This window comes from Tenrec ecaudatus, chromosome 5, assembly GCF_050624435.1.
Source record: "Tenrec ecaudatus isolate mTenEca1 chromosome 5, mTenEca1.hap1, whole genome shotgun sequence".
NCBI lineage: Eukaryota > Metazoa > Chordata > Mammalia > Afrosoricida > Tenrecidae > Tenrec > Tenrec ecaudatus.
In genome coordinates, this window is record NC_134534.1 from 26,130,430 (window position 1) to 26,155,234 (window position 24,805).

At 37.0% G+C, this 24,805-nt stretch overlaps 1 protein-coding gene across 3 annotated transcripts in view; it reads left to right on the top strand.

Moving 5' to 3' along the window:
- The window catches only part of CSMD3 (CUB and Sushi multiple domains 3), a 1,306,760-nt gene that overhangs the window by 601,386 nt on the left and 680,569 nt on the right, over positions 1–24,805 (top strand). For all 3 annotated transcript variants that reach the window (XM_075550585.1, XM_075550586.1, XM_075550587.1), the window contains one exon: positions 14,509–14,630. In XM_075550585.1, the coding sequence (XP_075406700.1) occupies positions 14,509–14,630 (122 nt within the window). The remainder of the gene's footprint in view (positions 1–14,508; positions 14,631–24,805) is intronic.

The following is a 24,805-nucleotide window of genomic DNA, read 5'->3' on the forward strand; positions in this document are numbered from 1 at the left end:
AATATGATGAATGTAGATTAATATGATTCTTTCTCCTTACCTAAGTGGAAGAAATATTGTAAAGATAAAACAAGAACAACTGAAAATATTGTGTGTGTAGTTTTATAGCTGTAAAATCAGAAATGAGACCTTTTCCATGGTTATAATTCTAGCTATTCTGATATGTGATGATGATCAAAAAGATATATTTTTAGTCTGTAGGTGTGGAAAATACACTTCTAAGATGACACTCTCTTTATCCCACTTCTGTGAAGCGTATGTGAGATCTCTGGAAAATGAGACATAAGAGATTTTACAGAGGTAATTACTGGAGGTAATTGGAGTCTCTAATTGGTTAGTTGCAATTTAACCAAAAGGGAAATTATACCCTGGTGGGCCTGACCTGATCAGGTTAGTAGTCAACTCTAAGGAACTGAAGATGTTCTCTTTTTTTAACCTTGAAAAATGCTCTAGGGTAGGACCTGAGTGTAAATTCTGAATACCTGACGGTGATCTCTGACCAAAGTCCAACAAGAACTAAATGATGTCTACAGCCGAGGGAGCTTGAAAGAAGATTCTGATCCTCAGACGATATAAAAATCCATTGACATTTTATTTCATTCTGATGAGATACTGAGGAAAGGAGGTAGTTAACCCATACCTGGACTTCGATCCCTCCAAACTGTAAAATAAGAAATTGATATTATTTTCCACTCTGAGTTGATGGTGAGTTGTCATGTAACAAGAGAAAATAAATGCACCATACAACATATCATCTGGAACAAGTTTATCATGGAGCAAGTAATCAAAAATCACAGAGTGATTGCAATTTGCTGTTCTCTGGCATCACTAATATTTTCCTCCATTTTTTCTGGGATTCCTTGTCCTTATATCCACATCCCTAGTACTCTGATCACACTACCTGTCCCTCCACGTGCTTATTGGATAAGTGTCTTCACACTTATTGATTACTCACACGACCATTCAAGAACCTATCTGAAATAAGATGTGATCAATGTCCAAAGGAGTTTAGAAGCTAATAGAGGAAAGAAAAAGTAGAAGGGGGTAAAATGATAGTTCTTATAAAAGGAAACATGGAGGCATTCCCCTACCCAGAGAGGAATAGGATTGAGGTGTTCAAGAAAAACTTCCCAGAGGAGGTCTCAAAATGAGCCCTAAAGCATGATTAGGAGGTAGATCAATGATGATGAAGGATCTCTGGACAAAGATGTCTCATTTTATTAGAGCAATATTTTAAAATGTACACTCATGGAGATCAGAACTATATCCTATTAACTGACTTTTAATATAATAACTTCCTGCTCTAATAAGAAGCAGAAGATTATTTACTTCTATAATACCCTTTCACTGAAATTGTTTGGTAAACTACAGAATAAAATGAATGGGGAGAGATGAACAAAATCAGACAGATTAAGCAGAACCAAAGACTTACTACTGAAAATAGTTGATCTCCAAGAAAGGCAGTAGAAGTTTTGCTCTCAAGGGACATGTGTGTGGAGGAGTATCTCCGATACCATCAGATGAATACCAGGAAGATTGTCCCTTGTATTTTATTGACTATTCAAAGGCTTCCAACTAGACGGATTGTAACAAACGATGGATGGCATTGAAAATATAGAGAATTCAAGGACTCTTGCATTCCTATAGAACTTGCACATGCACTAAGTACATGGTGCATGGACCATGGACCAAGACTTTCCAACAGAATACTGCTCTGTTTAAAATCAGGAAAAGTGTGTGTCAGGGTTGTATCCTATAACTATGCTTATTCAATTTGTATTTTTGTTTGCTTTCCACAGTGTTATTGGCATATAGCTCACATATCATTTAATGAAATAGTCCAATCCCATCAAGGAGAGTTGCGCAGTCATCATCATGAATAATGTGAGCAGTTCACACTTCCTCGCCTCCCCCTGAGCTGTCTCCGAAACCCTACATGGCAGTCCTGTTTTGGAATTTGTACTTCATTTTTTAAGTCCATATAAGAATGAGATTTTGTCTTTTTAATCAATGAGAGACTTGAGCTGTTAAAGGTTCTTAGTTCACCTGTCAACAAATCAGCTTGAATAATTTTCCCCTGCGCCACCTGGAAGGGGATTGTTGGTTTGTTTGTGGCCCCCAGGTTCTCTAAGAAGTTCCATTGAAACCGTATATAACATGAAGGATGGGTCCATTTATATTTTCCATCTAGTGTCCTCTTAATTTGGAACAAATGCATCTTCTCTTTAGTTCTCTGACTTTCAGCTATTTTCCAAGAATCCTCTATTTATAATTTCAAAAAAATTCAGAATGATGCATTAATGTCTCCCACCATGCCAATTCCACAAAAATAGGAATTGGCGATATAAACTCAATAAATAATCTTGACAGCTGGCATTCTCTATAATTGTATATTCTGATCCTTGAGTTAATCTCTAGCTTTTAAAATGTTATTTCTTTAAACCTCTTCACTGAGAAATAGACTCCCTATAAATCCTTGTTCCCTATTTGCTAAGATCCACTGGTCCAGCTCCCAGAAGTAGTCATCTGGGCTGTTTTGCTCTTTATTTCCCTTTATAAAGGTCTTGAATACCACTTTAGAGGATTACTCTACTTGTTAGGGATGAAAAAGCTCCTAGTGAAAGCCCATTATTCTGGAAAATGAGCGGCTATTATATAGAATTCATCTCACCAAGATTCATTAAGCCTATTAGTATAAATAAAAATATTGGACAGAATAGGGTAGTAAACCTACTTAAGTGCAAACTGCATTGACATACTTACAAATTACTTAGCAACATAATTTATACACCAAGAGCTACAATCTAGTCACAATAATTCCTCAGGAGTTATGAAAGCCTATTTCTTACTCTATAAAGCACCCTTTTGTTTGGTTGTTGGTTCTATTAGAAAGACATACATTTTCACTTTTAAAAATGATCCAGAATAAATCTCTAGTATGTTTATGTTGGCCTATTAACCTCAAGGTCTGTGGTTCAAACACACCACCTCCGCTGGGAGAGAAAGGAGAGAAGATCTGCTCACATAAAGCTTTGCTTCAGAAACAAAAAGCAATCCCACATTTCCTTATTTTGTGAATCAGAGTCAACTGTATGACTGTACAATTGGGCCAATTAGACAGATGTTTCACATACATTTTCCTCTTGCCGATGTCTAAATCATCCTGTTTTAATGAGCATTTATCTGTTTTTAAGAAAGGATACTGCCATTTTCCCAATTATACACTGTCCTTTTCTTTTGTTGTGTGTTTCCTCATTATACGATACGGAATTATATAGTGAATATTTCTTATTTGTCTCTCTCACCATAATCTGAGGTGCATGAAGCTGTGTGAACCTGGGTGATACATTGAGCCTGGGCGTAGTTTGGACCGCCCAAGTGTATCTTCTACCTGTTTCAGGGGCTTGAGTGTTGTTAACATCCTCAGTTTGGGGCCTTCATGGGCATCTTGTTTGCCTGATTTCTTTTCAACATGCTCTATGGGAGCCTTTGCAAGCATGGGAGGGACAACTCCTGTCCCTAAATTTAACTACCGAACAGATCTTTTACACTTAGGTAAATAACTCAGCATATTTCCAGGTAGAGTATATTATTTCATCTATGAAGAATTAGCGTACAAACAAACGAAATCCACCCCATGTTTCTAAATGTTTATGCAAAGCTCCATTTTGTTTGCTTGTTTGTTTAGATTGCTATGGAATAAATAATCAGCTTAGGTTTTCACTTCAACTCAGAATAGTAAGCAGAACTTTGGATATGTCTTTCCGGAAGAGTAGAAGTATACTTCTTAGCCTGGAGTGAAATAGAGAGAATGTGTTCAAAGTATATACCAAGAATGATGCAAAACACTATGAAATCCTGACAGGCAATCCAGAGGTCTGTACCTGTGTTCTAGACCAGGTGGACAAGAGAAACAAATCCAGAGACACTTATAAAGGCGTCTGGTCCAGCGCCACAATTGGGATCCTGAGAAGGAGACAGAAAGAACGGAGCACAGGAGACTGATGACCAAAAGCCGGAGCAAAGCAGTCTCCAGTGTACTCAGCAACGGGCTTATACAGTAAGGAAGCCGCCAAGTTTGATCACCTGAGCTCCCCAAGGGAACACTTCATAATCAGTATAGGGCATTTCAGAGACAAAAGGATTAGCTCACTCATTGAGTGACAGTGACAAAAGGATCTGACAGCTCTTAAAGATAGGCTTCCTTTACCTGCATAGTGAGGAGCCAGGTGCCAGTAGGAGAAAACTTTATATTAGCATTTTAATAGGGTTCAATTATGGAGAAATCTATCTGGAGGATGTGTAGTATAGGCTTTATCTATTTCTTGGGACAGTGGAAGTCTTCCTGTAAACACTAGGTCTGGTCTTCCAAGCCCAGTGATCACAAGTATAGAGATTAGGTCGCTTACATTTTCTTCCAGGTTCTCAGCTTCCTACAATATATATAAGGGAACTTTATATCAAGAAGTAATTATACATGGAGAAAACATCCCAGCCCAGACTAACTCAAGTCATAAGTCTGATAATAGTCCTTAAATTCCTCTTCAGACTCACACAACCAGATGCAATTATACAGAATGTACGAAGATCACTGACCAGGGGGAGCAAGGTTATGTGGGTTCACTGGTGAAGTTAATCACAGGGCTCTGGCAGGTCTCAGAGTGGCCCCAAATGAAGGCAGAAAGAGAAGGGTGGTCCCCAAGGCCCTCCTATGAGAAGGTCCTGCCCACAAGGTGTCACCAACAGGCTGCAAGCTGATTGACAGGCAAAACGCCAACCCTACACTTTTATGTCTTCAAGTTAACATGAAATTATGTGACTACCACAACCTGATTTCATGAAGTTCTATTTTCTGTTTGAAAAGTACTGTGACATATCTTTTCACTTTCTTTTTAATTTGTGTTTTATTTATTGTTGCTTTCCAAGAATCCTCTATGTATACAATAACAAAACATAAGTTCTACTTCTTGTGACATTCTTCTTGTTTTTTCTATATTTTCCTGTTGCTCTTGATTACTTTGATAAAATATTTCTACCAAGTTTCATTTGTTTTTTCAGTGAAAATTCTCTGATCTCAGTTGAAAAACTACCTCCAAATACCTTTTTCTTTTCTCTACATTTGCTTTTTTCCTGACTTCCCATTTGGAATTAACAAATTTCATTTATCTGATACCAGCTAAGTATGTGACAATTAAAATAAATGTATCAATTATTTCCACTCTGTCCCACTTTGGTTCTGATACCAGCTGCACCTGCAGTGTGTCTTCTTCTGAGACTGACTACTGAGCACGAGAGCAGACCTCACGAACTGGCTGGCTGTGAGAGAGATATTTTCCTCCTGTTTCTAAATCTTTTAACATCATTTCTACTCGTAATAATTATATGACACCTTTCAAATAAATTGATTATATTTGTTTGTCATATGCATTCTCCAAATGTCATTGGAGAGACTCCTGACTTTTGATAGAAGGGAGGAAAGGAACATACACGGAAAGTGGATTTGCTCTTAAGCCATTCCACAGGATAGCTTTTCATGCTCTATTACTCTGAGAACTCAAATAAAATGTTTGCTTTCGAGTCAATTCCAACCCAGTGAGACCTGTAGAACCTAGTGGAATGGTCCCCTGAGCTTCCCAAGGATGGGGTGGTTCAGCTGGGCTTGTAACTGTCACACTGCCAGGGCTCAGCATGTGTAATGTAACTGTGTCAGTCCCAGGTTACTATTTCTCTCCAGTGTCATAGTGGGTTATGCAATGGGCTGCTAACCGCAAGTTCTGCAGGGAAAAACCACCTGTTGCTCCATGGGAGAAGATAAAGCTTTCTACATTTTGGAAAACCACAGAGCCAGTGCTACGGTGTCCTACAGGTCACTATGAGTCAGGTCAATGGGAAAGCAGTGAGTGAGTCCCTTCTGGCATATAAGCATCATGAGGACAAGGTCTCCACCCCTTTTATGCATATTCACCTTTAGTGACTTGCACAGTGTTTCAAATAAAAGACTCGGTGTTTAATGTTGGTGTTAAATGCTAATGTTACAGATTAAAAATTGTGCATCCATCCATTTTCACAAATGAGTGAACCCAAAATGTGCTAAGTTTCAAAATGTAGATTTTTATCAGAAAATTTGAATAGGTATTGTGATACATGAGTGTTCTTTCTTATTTGATATGAAAAATTGATTTAATATCCCACTATACAAAAGTTGTTAACCAAAAGGCATTTGATTGCTTCTATACCTTAAAGATAGTATTGTTAACAAATAGTAAAAATATTGATTTTGCTTTGGAATATTAATCATATCCTGCTGTGCTATAATTATGAAATATCAATTTATATGTAAACATAGACTTTTTATTGCTAGACTTATATCAAAGTTTCCAGACTATAACAAGCCTGATCATTTTGAACAACAAACATTGTTTTTCATATTCTTTTTGTGCTTCACTAACTTGGAACACAAAATAAATTCACATTTTTAATTAATTTATTGATTGGCTAACTTGTCAACTTTTTTTTAACTAACTCTTTTATCATAAGTGGTTCTGTCAGCTGTAAGAGCCAGATTTTTGTCACCCAATAATTTTTTTAAAAGATCAAATTAGTACATCAGGACACCAATTTTCTTTTGCTGCCAATGTTGTAATTGAACCACAAGTTACCAACTTTGTGCAGTGTGACTGACCACAGTGGCCACTAACAGTGGTTGGAGAAAGAAGGGATAGAAAGCAATTCAGGCATTGTAACCACAACTTGTCTTTATCTGCTTCTATGGGATGTGATATTTCCCTTCTATGACTCATTGAGCCTTGAAATATCTCTCAATGTCCATCTCTCATACCTTCTGAAATGTGTCCATATATAAACAATACCAGTTTATAGCAATTTCACAAAATGAATACTCCTGACTCATTGGATCCCAACCGAACTGTTTGAATACATGCCTGTTAACACATCTCCTATTATCTCGGCTGTTCCAAACAGGTGTAAATTCACAACATTTGGGCAGATATGTTATTAATTTTCATGTTGTTATGCCTTATTTAGCAAATCTAATTTTCCAAAGTGCAAGGTAATGTCTCTAGGATTTTCCTGCTTTGTTTACATCTTTCTGAGCCTCATGAAAAATATAATTTACTTGATGGCCAATGTCCAGTTACTCTCAGATGAAGTATGTCACTGTAAGTCTTTATCCTCATCCCTGCCTAATAGACAAATAAAACAAACAACTATAAATATTTCAAGATAGGAATTATTCACTTATTCTAGGAGTAAGAAATCAAATGAATGTTATTCAATTCTTTTTAAATCCAAAACTGAAAAAGAAACATTAAAAACATATTAGAATTAAAAGTGACATCTGCTGGTTAATTATGCCAATTAAATAACTCAGTATCCAATTTTAATAATTATGAGCTATTTCTTACCTGTGATAGTAAAACCATATTAGATGGAAATGTCAGTTGAAGCCTCTGCTTCACTCATCACCCTCCTCTGAAATCATTATGATAACTTCCTGATATAATCATCGATAACATATACTTAAACCCACCAGAGTCTCCATGAATGATTTGTCCAACTCTATGAGATTCTAGGTGAAGGCATCAAGATCCAGAAGAGTTCAATTTACCAAAATACACACATCTCATAATTTGGAGATGTAGAAGTGGACATAGCATCTCCAAAGCTATTTGTACTTTTTACCATCATCATTCATTTAAAAATCATCTACTGTTGTTCATTTTCTATTCTAAAATATTTCTTGCCATGAATCTTTCCAAAATCTCAAGAAATTGCCTTAGAGCAGCAGACAATATGACTTATTGACAAAACTCTTAGCAAATATTTTCTGGATGAGAATATTCACCAAAGGGATACAAAGTTTTGAAATACCACTAAATCTAAAAAAAACCTTAAAATTGAAAAATACATACCAAATATTTTAAGGCCTATTATAATTAATATTATTTTAATAACAGGCTCATCGACTTATTCATTTTTCACTTGAATATACAATGAGTACCTTCTTTGTAACAGGTACTATTTTAAGCACTGGAGAAAAGTCATGAACAAAATAATATATTTGTTCCCCTAAAGTTGACAATCTAGCAGAGAAACAAAATAATGCATAATGGTATATATACTCTACCCCCTACACACTCATATACATATATGAATGCACATAATATACATGGCAGAGTGTCTGAAACAATAGGCTTCAAGATGACAATCCTGAGTATGGTGCAAGATTGGACAGTGTTTCATTCTGTTAGATGCAGAGTTCCTGTAAAACTGAGTAGAATCAAGAGCACTTAACAATATTTACAACACACAAAATACACATACATGGAGGCTTCAAAAAGATCATGGAAATGGAATTAAGATAGTGGAGTTTTCCCATAAACGTGTTGAATTCCCTTCATATGTAATAAGTATGCACACTCACATATGAACATACAGACACATATTCATGGTGTACATCTATCTCTGTGTGTGTAAGAGTGTGAAATATATGAATCTAAAGGTTAGAGTCACTAGTCAGGGTAGGCCTGTGTAAGGAGAGCAGCTTGAGTAGTAGACAGATGGACAGTGAGGATGCCAGCGGCACCCACATCAGGAGGAAGGCTCAGTGGAGAAACCGGGGTGGTGTCTTTGGTGCAGCGCGGGCTGCTATAACCGGACTTTCTGTGCCTCGAACTCACCTGCCTTTCCAAAACTCACGATGTATTTTCATATGGGATATGAACACGAAATAGACAGACTATTATGAAATAGCAACTTCTCTGAGAAGGATTACGTTAGAAAGTCATGGATAGAATAGGAGAAAAATATGGACAAAACAAACAAACAAAACCAGGTGAGGCAGTCAGCTTCAGTGGCGATCCAGCCTTGGCGATCCCTGGACCAGTCCACCTGGCCAGGCTGGGCTGCTTCCAGTCAGTCAGCCAGAGGGAAGAGGAAGATCGCCAATGGGAACATTCTCAGAGCGTTTAGGATCTACAAATAAGTGAATAAAGGGGCTCATTAAATGCTTTAAATCCTGTGTTATCTTAGACCAACTTCACCAATATCTGTCAATATTATAAAACGTTCATTAAGATTCAGAGGGAAGAGTGAAAAGAGTATCTCATGACCCAATGTACCAATTGTAGATAGGCCTCAGCTGGCATATTCAGTGTATACAGACATATTTTCTCTTTCTGTTTAAATACGTCTTTAAATTGTGGAAACTATGTTTTTTTATTTGACAACAACAACAGTTTAGCTTGTCTTAGCAATGTGGCTAAAGCATTATTTTTAGCTATTTAATAGTATCCTTCAGACATTTAGATGGCAACTGTTAAAACATATTTAGTTGTACTTTATCATATTCCTAAGGCCATCTCCCAAATCCTAGCTAACAAGATGTTTTGACCTAAGGAGTAACTAGGAATATGTTGGTAGATTTGCTAGTGATGGTATTGGGGGTAAAGGGGATGGGGGAGGGGCTTTAATTACTGGAAAACAATTTGAGATGGGCTCTCAATGTTTCTACATATTTGCTCATTCTTTTCTTCCATATGATGGGTCAGGAAAGCATTTTTATTACAATTTTAAAAATCATTTGGGATAGGAAAACCAAATAAGCAGGCTATTATAAAATAACTCATCTGAGAAGATCACAGATAGAGTAGGAGAAAAATATGGAACAAAACTCAAAATCATAAAAAATACTAGGGTTGTTTTTTCACCTACAGACTGCTGGGATCCCCCAGGATTACGGCCTTGAATCCCCCTTTAGGTCTGGAACTGAACTTACTCCCTTTGTGGAATACTCAATTATCTCAATGAGAAAGGCAGTATTTCCCTCAGGACATATTGCTAGGGTTGAAGGAGGAAGGAAAAGAGGAAACACTGAGAGGAAGACGAATAAGCAATGCTTCATTGAGGTGATTGAAATGGATGAATGAACCAAGTGTGTATAATTTATTGAATATAAAAATATAAACTACTCTAAAGCAAAATCATATTTTAAATGAAATGACAGCTCGATTAATATTCTGAGAATTGATCTTTATCAACATATAGAATTTATAAAATAATTTAGTCTCCAATAATTCTTTAGAAACTGTTTATATCAGTGTGTTGGTACTGACATACTGACTGAACTTATAGTGATTCTGTTGGGAACATAAGTTTCAAGCCAAGTTCAGAAGGGGTTATGGAATGAGGGATGTCCCTACTTATGCTGGCTGGATCTGACTGAAAGCAGAGAACACTAGAAAATCGTCTGCTGTGTTTTGTTGACTGTGCAAAGACATTTGACTGTGTGCATCGTAACACACATGGTAACTTTGAAGAACATGAGAATCCCGGATCGTAGAGTTGTGCTCAGAAGGACCCTGTATGCACAGTAAGTGCAGCTGTAAAACAGAATGAAGGAGTCCTGTTTGGTTTCAGATTAAGAAAGGTGCATCCTTTCACCATACTTACTCAATTTTTAGATTGGGCAAATAATTTTTTAAAAAACTGGACCATATGAAGAAGGGTGCATATAATTATTGGATAAAGGTCTATTAACAAGCTCTGTATTAAAACGAAAAAATCATGTTTGCTAAAATCAAAGAGAACAGACATCTACTTATTGATGAAATACAAATACTGCAGACTTTGTATGGGTGACGCCTCAATGTAGAGGAAAAAATATTCTCCCAACTGGACCAACAAGCAACATGAGATAAACAGTGCAGACAACAGTCGTGGATCACGAGCGCAGCAGCAGCCAAGAAATCAGACGAAATACTGCCTTGGGTCCATTGGTTGCATAAGGCCTCTTTCAAGGGTCCAAGCGCCTAGAGGTCACTTCGAGGAGTAAGGTGCACCGAAACCCAGTCATGATGTTTCAATTGCTCAAATAAATGCTTACAGAGAAAAGAAAAGTAAAAAATAAAGAAAAGGTCACTGTCATTGAATTGATGCCAACTCTCAGCAACCCTAAGACAGGGTAGAACGGCCCCTGTGAATTGCCAAGACTGGGACCCTTGAGGTTCACATTCTGGAATAAAAAGCCCGTCACCCTATGGTTCACAGCCCACACGTTTTCCCTGTAACATCAGGACTCCTGCACATGTCAAAACCAGACAATAAAGGAAGGGAAGAACGGATGTGTTTACATAATGGTGTGGGTGACGAATCTGGATTATTCCATGGACTGCCAGAGAATTTTAAAAACCCGTTTTAGAAGAAATAAGTTCCTAGTACCTATGTAGTTTTGACCAAATTAATAATTTACATATTGACTATATATATATTAAGTGAGCTCTCTCCCCAAAACTTATTTTGGAAGAAAATCCACATGTATATCTATACTTTCTCTTATAAAATAATTAAGTTACTGTTATTGTATCGAACAGAATAAAGAAGGTAATAAAAGTTTACACTTCTTTTGGTGAAGGAGCCCCTCCCTTTTCTATGTCTTATATTGCTATTAGAATACGTGGATATTAGTCAGCCTCCTTCAACCAGTTCATCTTACAAAATAATGGTACAAGTGTACAGATGCAGTTAATGGTGTTTTCCTTCAACTTGTCTATATTATAGTTGGAAACTCCTTGGTGTTATACAGTTTTAAAGATGATTAATATTAGAATCTTGATCAGGTCACTAACATCACCTGAGCATCTTCCTAGATCTGCTCTTCAAATGATGTGCCCTCAGGCAGGGATCTGGTTTTGTAGCATCACAGCAGGACAGTTGCGATTAGATGCACTTCCGGTAAAACAAACAAACAACATGGCACACAGGACAGGCTTTGGTTTGTTAAAGTGAAGTGTTTCTGCAGATAAGTGCAAGAAAAAATTCGTATTTTATATATGGGGAACAACATGACAAATAGACAATTATAAAGTATATGATACATTCAAGAAAGGGTAAGAAGTCTATTCTGAATTGTTATCCAAATATTACTATTAAGCGATGTTAAAAACCCAAGTGCTTTGGAAGGCGATGGAGATCATGTTATATCACATATTAGGCAGTTTGTAATTTATAGGAAATCAAAATATATCTTATCTGTATACATCTGCTTAGATCTTATAGTTTAAAGGGAAGCAGTCAAATATTTATTTTAGCAGTGCTAAGGAGGATGGATGCGATCCAAAAAGTTTTCAGCAGCTAGTCCCTCTGAAGTGGACATCCTATTCCTGTTAGTAGTCTGGGCTTAGTCTGGAAGCTCCCGAAACCGTTCACTTTGGGTGACCCTCCTAGTATCACAACAACACAAATGCCACCTCAACATGGCAAACTGACAGACGGGTACCGGTAAAGATAATCGATGCATCTGATTTAGGATGCTGGTCAAAAGAACAAACAAATCTGTCTTGGAGAAAGTACTGCCGAGTGACCATTGGCAGTAAGGGTGCAAACCTCTGTTTATGTACTAGGCAGGTTCTCAGGAGATTATCAGTTCCTGTAGAAGACATCATGCTCAGTAAAGCAGAGTGGCATTGAATACGAGAGACGCTCTAGACAAGGGAGACCGATACAAAGGCTGCGTCAATGGGCTCACGCATACACAGTTGAGAGGATCGCACAGGGCTGGGTAGTGTTTTCTCATGTTCTTCGTAGAGTTCCTATGAGTCAATAGCACCTAATAACAAGGAGGATGGAACTATGTGTTCCAACTCATAGTGACCCTGTGTACAACAGAATTAACAGTCAGTCAGTGGCCATCCTCACAGTTGTTCTTATGTTTGAGCCCATTGATGCAGCCACTGTGTCAATCCATCTTGTGGAGGGCCTTCTTTCTGGCTGTTCATCTGCTTTACCAAGCATGACATCCATCCTCAGGACAATATGTCAAAATTATGTGGGATAAAGTCTCGCCATCCTTGCTTTTAAGAAGCATTCTAATTTTCCTTATTTCAAGGCAGATCTGCTTGTACTTCTGGTATTCCACGGTACTTTCAATGTTCTTCCCCAACACTGTAATTCAAATGCATCCTTTCTTCTTTAGTCACCTTTATTCAATATCCAACTTTCATCTGCATAAGGGTCGATAGAAAATATTATATCTTGCATCTGTGCACCTTAGTCCTCAAGATAACATCCCCACTTTTGTACATTTCAAAGAGGTTTAGTGTGGCAGATTTACTCAATGTAGTGTGTCCTTCAGCTTTCTGACAGATTTTTCCATAAGCATGCACTGTGGATTCATGCAAGTAAAAATCATTTATAACGTCAATATGTTCTCCATTTACCATGATGTTACCTACTGGTCCAGTTGTGGGGACCTTGGCTTGTTGACATTGGGGTGTAATCTATACTGAAGTTCACAGTCCTGGGCTTGATCAACCAGTTTCAAACCCTCCTCCCTTTCAGGAAGCCAGTTTGTATCCCCTGCAGATTGTAGATTGTTCACAAGCCTGCCTCCAATCCTGATGCCGCATTCTGCGTAGTATAATTCTCTGATTATTTGCTCAGTGTACATATTTTCTGGAATAGAATTATGTTAATATATAAGATAAAGGATGACACTGGTGGGAACCAAAATTTTATATTAGACATCCTAGAAACTTTTGCAATTGAGTGATAAGTGGACAAAATTGAATAAGCTGTAGCAATGGGAGAGCAAAACTGACTCTTCTATTATCAGGTGTGAATTCAGGCAAGTTAAGTGAACTTTGGGGAGATCCAGATACCGATCTTCAAAATGGTGATGATAATAATTACATGCAATCCTAAATGTACGTGAAAGGGTTTACCTAATAGACCAGTGGTAAAAACTAACTCTTATCAATGGTATTTTTAAAAGCACAGTGAGGATTTTAATGACACAAGACAAAAAATGCAAATAAAAAATAATGAGACAAAGAATGCATGTGATAGTCATCAAGAAAGAAGTAAAGAAAAGGATGAAGGATGAAGGCCATTAGACACTTAGTTAAATAAAATAAAGAAAATTTAAGGGGTATTATAATTTTTACTTATTTGGGGGATTTATTAACATAATTCCCATGCAGCTCTTTTTATACTCCAAGTGGTCAAATTCACAGTTATGAAAATGCAAACTAGTTTGATATTAATCTTTTAATTTTACTATTATGAATCCTAGGGTACATAATAAATAAAAATGGAAACATTATTTAGATTGATTAATCAATCCAAGACACTGCTTCTTTCTGTTTGCAGATATTTTATTAACAGGATATTGGATGAATATACCATACTCTAATTAAACTAACCCATTTACAGTCAGAGGACAGTTTATCTTGTCTCACATTTATTAATAGTGTTCAATTACTGATGCAAATATTAAGCATGTAATTTTTAGGGTGTAAGAAGTCTAATTTTTATAATTGACATTAGAATGTCATCAGATATCTAGTATTTCTTTTTTTTTCAGATATCTAGTATTTCAGTATGATTATAATAGTACACTTTTAAAGTGAAAATCTGTTTGGAAGTTATTTTATTGGCACAGTTTTACCTGTGGTATTATGCCCACATTTTGAAATGCAATGTCTCTTTCAGTGAAGACTTGTGGCTCTAATCTTCAAGGACCGAGTGGTACCTTCACGTCTCCCAACTTCCCATTCCAGTATGACAGCAACGCTCAGTGTGTCTGGGTCATCACGGCAGTGAATACAAATAAGGTAAGGGAAAACGGTTTGCCTGGGAAGAGCACAGGTGGGATGAGAAAGCCGAAGAGAGTCTGAGGAACTTGTACTATGGACAATTGGTAGTTCACCTGTGATTTCTTCAATCTTTTCTATATATTTGTGTATAAGGAATTTTTGGAAAATAAATGAAAATAGTATAATTCTAGACCTCATTACTAAAGCATAAATGAAAACCTCCTAAAAGTATAAATGTCTATATTTCTGAGATGCATTTTTAAATGTATTTTTTTCTTAAAGGAAGCCGTAGATAAGTGCTTTACACTGGATTACTTCTCAGTTTAACATAACATCCAAGTGTTTCATACTAATGTGCATAGATGACTTTTCATTTAACACTTATCTATTGCTATAGGCCACACAACTACTTTTCATTATCAGTAGTTGGATGCATATTATCAGTATATCAAGAGGCTTTATTGTCTTTACCTTTGGTTCTAAGGTGAGTGATACATCTAACTATGCATTTGCCACTCCAAGAAAAATTATAGTGGGGAATGAGTGTAACAGAAGTGGAAAAATAAAGCAGTCTTCCTTTTCTGCTGTCTTTATTTTCTACCCCTTATTAAGCAATGATTTTATAGCAAAAGAAACATCTAAATAGGAAAATCACATTTTTACTAGTTTGGTTGAGATGTAATTCACATACCATGCACTTCTAGAATTCAATCATATTCTTAAGATATGTGCACTCATCCACAATCAATGTTAAGACAGTTGTTTCCCTTGTCTTCATTGTTCCGAGCTCTCCATTTCCTACGAAGCTTCCCTGCCATGCCCATAGGAAATTATAATCCAGACTCTGTCTCTATATAAAGGCGTGTTTATTGTGTGATTTCTTCTTTGAATTAATGAAAAACTACTAGTAACATACACACATTACCAAATTGTGGTTCAAGTAACTAATTCCTAACTTAAGAATTGATGAAATTTGATATTAAATTTTTTTAGATTCAGCCTCTGAAACTCTGTATGTTTATGTATGAAATAGGAATGGTAAAAACTATTAGCAACCAATCAAGATGATAGAAAACATTTTCCCCAATTTACTACTTAACTTCCTTTATGCTTTGCCATATGGCTTCTCTATATATATTTTGCTAAGATGTAAAATGTGTACTACTTGTTGAGCTTAGTTCTTTCTTTTTAAAAAAAAAATAAAAACTCCATCCTGGCTGATTAAAAAAAAAGAAATAGGAATGGTAAGAATATATATTTAATATTGTGATGATGAAAAAGTAGTGTTTCATAGCTACTCATCATTCTAAAAGTTTACAAATATAGCATACCAAATCCTACCCAAAAAGGTTGGATCTAACAAACATAAAGTAATTTACAGGTTTTAGGAAGCTGGAGTTTCAATTCAGGGCTAGAATATTCTAAAGAAAGGCTTTCTCTTCTTCTGGATATTTCCTGGCTATATTCACATGAAATCTATCTACATTCCCCTTATGGATGCGAACAGCTCTGTCTATACTATTCTTTCTTTTTTCTGTCTGTCTGTCTCTTTTTTTGTGCCTATGTGGGTACTTTTAATATATATTTTTTAAATAGTGTATTCCAAGAACCGAACTCACTGCCATCAAATCACTGCTGAGTCATAGTGACCCCTGTGGATTTCCAAGACTGTAAAACTGTTTACAGGAATAGAAAACCCAGTCTTTCTCTTGAGCTGCTTGTGGTTTCGAACTACTAACTTTGTGGATCATAGCCCAAAGCTTAAAAACTATACCACCAGGACTCTGGAAATTGTATTGACATATTTACATTCACATGTCATAAAATTAAATAGTCCAGTCACATCAAGAGCTGTACGGCCATCACCACAGTCCCTTTTAGAACATTTTCTTCATTCTTGTACTTATAGTTACTAGCTACTCTTATTATAACTTTGAGTGAGAGGATTTAGGATGTGCCTTGAACTGTTTGATTTCATTAACATAATGACAAAACTCTTTTTATCAAAGTGATTCTATCCATAGATCTGGGGATCAGCACTCCACCAAGTATTTTAGAGGGATATAATTTAGTCTACAAGATTGAATGGATATGCTGATATCATACCAATTAATTCTAACTCTCTGGTAAAATATCTGCTTTTGGTGTTATGCTGCATAACTATTCTTCAGAAGTGTCTGTGATCTTTAAAAGAAAGAAAAAAAGAAAAATAACCAGGATCATGAAACTGGCTTAGAGAGTAATGAAGTTGATTTAAAAGATGAACTCAATAGCTAACTTCATATGCCTCATAGGAGAGCCCTGGCTAAAGAATCACAGTTAGCTTGGAGACCAACTGTGAGTAACTGTGGTGGTGGTGTGGCTTAGGCACCCCAGTCCCCAACTCCCACTCCTGAGCTTCTCTCTTTAGACCTTCACTGGTGTCTTCTGCCCTACCACATCCCCTCACCCATATTTCTTAAGTTGTTGCCCTCTTTGAGGTTTGAAACTCCGTGGGTTCAAAATTCTCATTCTCTGACCTCTCATACTTGCTTTGAAACAGGACACGGTATCTGTTTGTTTGTGTTTTCCATTTTTAAATTAATATGAAAAAATTTCTGAATTTTTTTTAAAAAGGGTTATGGAATCTTTTCATGAGCTTTTTAAAGCCACCTTGGATGCTGCTGCTGTTGTTGTTGTAAGGGCCTGATTACTCTATTGACCATGGAATAAAATAGTACCCCATGCCCATCATTACAGCCCTTACAATATTTGATCTGATGCCTATAGCCATGTGTCAGTCCATCTTCTTGATGCTCCTGCTCTTATTGCTTACCTTCTACTTTACCTAACATGATGTCTCCCTACAGGAACTGTCGGTAACATGTCCATAGGACATGAGACAAATTGTGGCCATCTTTCCTTCAAAGAAGCATTCTGAATGTACTGAAGCCAACACATATTTATGCATTCATCTAGACGCCCATGATATGTTTAATATTCTTCACCAAGCCATAATTCAAAGATATCGATTTTTAGATTTCTGTTATCCATGGTACAGTTTCACAGGCACATGATCTGATGGAAGATATGTTGGCTTGGGTCTGGTGTACCTTAGTCTTCTTGATGTCTTCCCACAGTTCATCAGGTCTTCTTTCATTAGTGTTCAATTAGCATCTACACTCGAGTATACGCCAACCTGAATATCAGCCAAGGCACCTAAGTTTACCACCAAAATTGCATTAAGAATGTGCTGAAAAACTCGGCTTATGCTCGAGTGCATCGGTAGTCAAATTTATTCTTGAGATACTCTTGAAATTAAGGTGTGAAAGACTCTAGGTCGTATTTTGACTCTTGTGGATTTGTTTTCATTTTCATCAGCTCTAGTCTGAACTTCTAGATGAGCAACTGATGGCCTGTTCCACATTCAGCCCCTAGCTATTGAGCTTCTCCGTCGTGTTTTCTCACAGAGGAAGTCAATTGGATTCTGCGTATCCCGTGTCCTTCTTCATTGTCTAGCTTCAGTCTGGAAGCTCTACTACAACTTGCTGACTTTGGGTGACGCTGTTGTTATTTAAAATACCAGTGACATGGCTTCCAGCAACATACAAGCCACCACAGTATGACAAACTGACAGACAAGTGGTGGAATATCATGATCAACAGAGGAAAATTCAAGTGGTCAAGGTCACATTTGTCCTGGATCCATTACCAATGCTCATAAAAGTAGGAGTCAAGAAATCAAATGGCATATGGCATTGATTAAATTTGCTGCAAAAGACATCTTTAAAAATCCTCGAAAGCCAAGATATCACGAAGGGGCATCTGATCCCTTATAATGTCAAATAACTTATGCATTCAAAATGAAAATGATCGACCTAAGAAGTATTGACCCCTTTGAAGTATGTTGCTGGTGGATGGTGGGCAATTTTCCATTGGGCACCCAGACGAGAGAACAAATCAGCCTTGGAGAGAGTACATCCAACATGTTCCTTAGGAACAAGGACGGTGATATTTTCTACCACTTACATTGTTCGATATATCACGGAGGACAAACTGCTGGAGCAAGACACACTGCCAGCGGAAGTAAAGGATCAGTGAAAAAGATGTAGTACCCTCAGCCATTGGCCACAGCAAAAGTGTCCAACACACTCACTATTGTGAGAATGCCCTAGAGGCAAGGGCTATTCCATTGTTACGCATGTGGACACTACAATTCCAAACCAACTTGACAACACTTACCAACATTTAGAGCAACTTTTGGAAGTGGAGGTTTGTTTTTTATTTATCAATTGATAATAAGTCTCTCATGGGAAGGCACCATGAATATCTCTCCATTCAAATGAAATGTTGCAGTCAGCATTGTGATGGTGGATTATCCTATAAGAACAAAAGGAACACTCATGTAAGAAAAGCATGTCAGGTCCTTATCTTAAAGTCTGCACATTCTTCTTACCATATCGCTAGTCATGACTCATTGTCACATCAAAATCCTAACTTAGCAAGGTAGCTAGAAATTATTGAAACTATCAGTCTAGAATTCCGCATGGTCACCCATAATGTGAATCTTCTACTAGGTAAAGATAATTGGGCTTTGCCTTCATCTTAAGATTCTGCACCCACCTCTTATTCTGGTCCTTGTAATTAGAAACCTGCCTAGTTTCCTGTCTGTGTTCCTGTCCTATTATCTGCACTTTGCCAGCGTGGGGTCATTTCTTGCCATTACTCAGGACTTATCAAGGAACTAGAATCCCATTGTTAACTCACAGACTCCTGACTGGAGCTTGGCAACCCACCAAATAGCCTCTCCAAACAAATGCACTGATTGCCTGTTCCTCGGTCCTCCTGTTTTCTTCCTTAAACCGAACTTTCCCAAATAATCCTCCTTTTGCTTTATTGTCAGCTGTTTACTGTTACTCCTCTAGTAAGTGTCATGTGAACTCTACCTCTGGTTCTATCAATTTGATAGGTTCTTCTGTCTACTGAATTCTGTTTGCTTTTCATTTATGCAACAAATGTATATTGAGAAAATACTAGGTATTGTAGAAATTTGTTGTTACTGGTGATTCAGTGGTAAACTTGAAAAAGTGAAAAGTAGAATTATTCATCAGAATTACACTGTAGTCAGGTAACACAAACAATAAAGCCAATGTAAATAATGTACTCTCTCCCGAATCCAAATAAAACCCACTTCCTTCTAGTAATTAAGAGTTATAGCAGCACTACATAAGGTTTCTAAGGGGTGTGTATACACACACACACACACACACACACACATATATATACATACATATATATACTCAGATATATATATGTATATATATGAAGACCTTGCATTTAGAATCGCAAGGTCTAACCCACTACAGGATCAGGGTTCTTACAGGTGATTTGTAGGTAATATAATTGTTTTGGAGAATAATTCACCAATATAAAAAGCATATAAAAAGCATGAGAATCAAGAAATGTGAGTTGCTATTTTATATAAAAAGATACTACAGAAGGGAATGAAACATTTAAAATAAAGTAAAAGAGAGTCTTTATTTTACTTTTATCCATATTGTTTTTTAACTTACCCAGCATCTATAGGTTGCTCATTCTTTATAAAATTATGGGCCTAACCCTCCACATTCAAATTACTTAATCTTAAATATTATAACACTTTTGGCAAGAAGATTTCATACAGTGTTTGAACCCACTTTAATATATTTGTTTAGCCAATTATTGTTGATTTATAAGGAATGCAGTGAACCAAATGTTAAGCAGACATTTGATGATGACAATATTCCACTGTTATTCATAAGGTTCTCAGTGGCTAATCCACTGAAACATGTTTACCTTGGATGGCTGATGGCAATTGAAATATCAGTGACATAGTTTCCAGCATCACAGCATTACACAAGCCACCACAGTACAACACTCAAAATCCATTGAAAAAGAGTTTCCTTCTCAAAGTGGAGTCAACTATAATGACATAGATGGAGTAATGCCCTCTGAACTTTTATACTGATGGGGAACAATTCAAAATGAGAAGAAAGAGCTGGAGTATGTATTAATAATCAAAACATGGAATGGGCAAAGTGTGAATTGAGGAACATTAGAAGTTTTTAAAATAAAATTTGAAACATAAAGATTATGTTTTCCTAGGCATTAGTGAGTTGTAATGGACTGGCATTGGCCAGTTTGAAACACACCCATCAACAATCATATGGTTTACTATGCTGGAAAGGCCAAATTCAAGAAAAAATGACACGACACACATCAGGAAAAATAATAGTTCCAGTTCTATGTGGAAGCACCATGTTGTCTGTAATAGGATAGTATCTCTTCACATAGAAGGAAATGCAACCAATGCATTATTCAAGTGGACATACAACCACTAAAGTCAGTAGTGATTCTAAAATCTCCTTCAGTCTGAAGTTGATCAAGATGAAGTGATAATAACTGGCAATTGGAATAGCAAAGTTGGAAACGGAAAGGAGAATATAGTAGTTGGACTATGGCAGAGGTTCTCAATATGCGGGTCTCGTCCCCTTTGGAGACTGAACGACCCTTTCACAGGGATCGCCCAATTCATAACAGTATCAAAATTATAGGTATGAAGTAGCAACAAAAATAATTTTATGGTTGTGGGGTCACCACAACATGAGGAACTGTATTAAAGGTTGAGAACCACTGGACTATAGGTTGTGTGATAGAAATGGAGCTGGAGATCACATGATAGAATTTTGAAAGACCAAGAATTTGTCATTGAAAATGCCTCTTCTTAACAATATGAAGTTATTTTACTTGTGAACTCAGTCAGGAGGAGAACAAAGAATTAAATGGACTCCTTTAGTGGGAATAAATAATAGAGAAGGTTAATATCACTCAAAATGAGGATAGGGACTGACGGTGAAACAGACCATCAATTACTCATATGTAAGTTCATATTGAAGTTGAGAAAAATTAAAACACGTGCATTTAAGATTGACGACACATATAACCCCAATGACAGAAGACCTAATGAGCTGCAAGATGACATGAAAATCTTTGTACATAAAGGAAACAAAATACAATTAAAAAGACAAAAAAGAAAGAAAATATCGAAGTAGATGTCAAAGGAAATCTGAAAGTTACTTTGAATTGTACAGTGGTTGAAATAAATGGGAAAAATTATGGTGTAAAAGATCTGAACAGGACATTTTAAAGACAGCTACAGAAGACAAAATAAAATATTACAGTGAAATATGCAATGTTTAGAGTTAGGAGACAAAAAAAGGAAAAAGTGTTCACTAGATGTCAAGTTGAATGAACTGAAGAAAAAAATCAAACCTTGAGCTGAAATATTGAAAGATTCAAGGATCAAACTATTGAAAGATGCAAGCACCAATAGAAGATAGAAGCATCAATGTACCAAAACTAACTTTGACGTTCAACCCTTTTGAGAAAGCAAATGACCAAAAACTGTTTATACTGAAGGAAGAAGTCATAGCTTCATTGAAGGCCTTAGCAAAACATAAGAATGCAGGAATGTACAGGGTAACATTTGAAACATTTCAACAAGCTGATGAAGCTCTGGAAGCACTCTGTCTATTCTAAGAATTTGGAACCAATACCTGTGCAACTGTCTGGAAGAGACCCACATTTGTACCCGCTCCAAAGACAGGTGACTCAACAGAATGCAAAAACCATGAAACAATATCATTAATATCACATTCAAGTAAAGTTTTACTGAAAATCATTGCAGCAGTATATCTACAGGGAGCTGCCAAAAATTCAAGATAGATTCCAAAGACGTGGAATTGGGATATCCTTGCTGATGTCAAATGGATCTTGGCTCAAGAGAGAATACCAGAAAAGTAAAACTGACAATAGCAGAAAGATATTTACCTGGGTTTTATTGACTGTAAAAAGGCATTCAACTGGTTAGATGATAATTAATGATGGATAACACTGAAAAGAATGAAAATTTCAGAGTACTTCATTGTGCTCAAGAATAAACTTCATGGATTTTTTAATAGTAGAATACAATAATGAACTACTGTATGGTATAAAATCAGGAAATACGAAGGGTCACAGGGAGGAGACGAGCCAGTCGGGGTACAATGTAACAACGATGAAACATACAACTTTCCTCTAGTTCCTAAATGCTTCCTCCTCCCCTAGCCCCACTATCATGATCCCAATTCTACCTTACAAATCTGGCTAGACCAGAGGATGTACACTGTACATATGGAAACTGGAAACACAGGGAATCCAGGACTGATGGTCCCTTCAGGACCAGTGGTGAGAGTGGCAATACCAGGAGGGTGGAGAGAAGGTGGGGTGGAAAGGGGGAACCAATTACAAGGATCTACACATAACTTCCTCCTGGGGGGTAGACAACAGGAAAGTGGATGAAGGGAGACGTAGGACAGTATAGGATATTACAAAATAATAATAATTTATAAATTATCAAGGGTTCATGAAGGAGGGGAGAGCAGGAAGGGAGAGGAAAATGAGGAGCTGATACCAAGGGCTCAAGGAGAAAGCTAATGTTCTGAGAATGATAATGGCAACAAATGTACAAATGTGCTTCACACAATGGATCCACTTTGATGGCTACTTTCTTTCCGGTTTTTTAACGACCTTTTGCTTTCTTCCTTAAATGTGGTCTTGATGTCCTCCCAAAGCTCATCAGGTCTTCCGCAATTACCATATATACTCGTGTATGAGTCGAATTTTTCAGCACACAAAATGTGCTGGAAAACTGGGGTTCGGCTTATACATGTGTCAGTGGTACCCCAGCAAGGTATAACATCTCGCAGGGGATTGCCATTCCTCCGCTGTTCATTTAAAGCCCCGCTGACACTGCAGGGATTTGAATGTTTGTTTACTCACATCTAACCAATCAGAGCCGTCCTATCATGTGGATAGCTCCAATTTGTAGTGATTCACTTATGCAGGCAGCTGAACTAGAAAGTATGTGTCGAGTATATATGGTAGTTTTAAATGTATAAAATTTGTTCATGAGATGTTCTTGAAATTTGGATGGGATAAACTCAAGGTTGTATTGCAGCTCCTGTGGACTTGTTTTAATTGTCATCAACTTTATCCGGAACTTACATGTGATCAATTGATGGTCTTTTCCACCCTTGGTCTGGGTTTGAGTTTAGCTGCTGATATTGAGCACCTCCATCATGTCTTCCCACAGATGTACTATTTGATTTCTGCATATTTCATCTAAGGAAAAGAAAAACAAAGTACTTGCTTTGAACAAGTTGTTGATTTTTCAAAATTCTATCATGTGATCTCCAGCTTCATGTCTATCACCAAGTTCTTATATTCCAACTACTATTTCTTCCTCTTTGTTTCCAACTTTTGCATTTCAATCATCAAAAACTATCAATGCATCTTAATTACACACGTTACCAATTTCTGACTGATGTCATCGGTAGAATTATTCAATTTATTCATCACTAACATTAGTGGTTGGTGCAGAAATTTGAATAAGAGTTGCATTGGTCGAATTTCTTTGAAGGTGAATAGATGCCATCCTATCAAATAGCTTAGTACTTCATAATGGATTTAAATCCTTTCTGATAATCAATGTCAGCCATTCCTCTTGACAGTATTATTCCCAACATAGTAAATCATATGATTTTATGATTCAAAACGGCTTATACCAGTCCATGCCAGCCCACTCATGCCTGGGATAGTGCTCTTCATGTGTTCCATTTCATTGTTTGACCACTTCCAGTTTTCTTAAACTCATACACCACACGTTCCAAGTTCTGATCTTTAGAAGATTTTTGCCACCGTTTCTCTTTACCACGATCAGTGTCCATTCAGCAAATGAAGATCCCAAGGGCTCCACTCCTGTAGGATTTACTGGATACCCATCAACGGGGTAGACTGCACTCCCAAAACCAGCTGCTCTCAGCTACTCTGACCTGAAGGGCCCATCATCAGGCAATATGGAAGACAATGGTCTGCTTCCTTTGTGTAGACTTGCAGTACCTGACAATTACTCTAAACTGCTCATAAGGTTTTCAAAGGCTGCTTCCTCTTAAGTGGAGCTCTGGGTCCTTTGTTGTCTGTTTGTAGTCTGGTAGCTCCACTGAAACCTATTCACTTTGAGTGACCATGCTGGCATTTGAAATACCAGGGACATAGCTTCCAGCTTCAGAGTAATGTGCAAGCCACTGGAGCACAACAAACTCACGGACAACTGGTGGCTTAACGAGTTACAGTCCT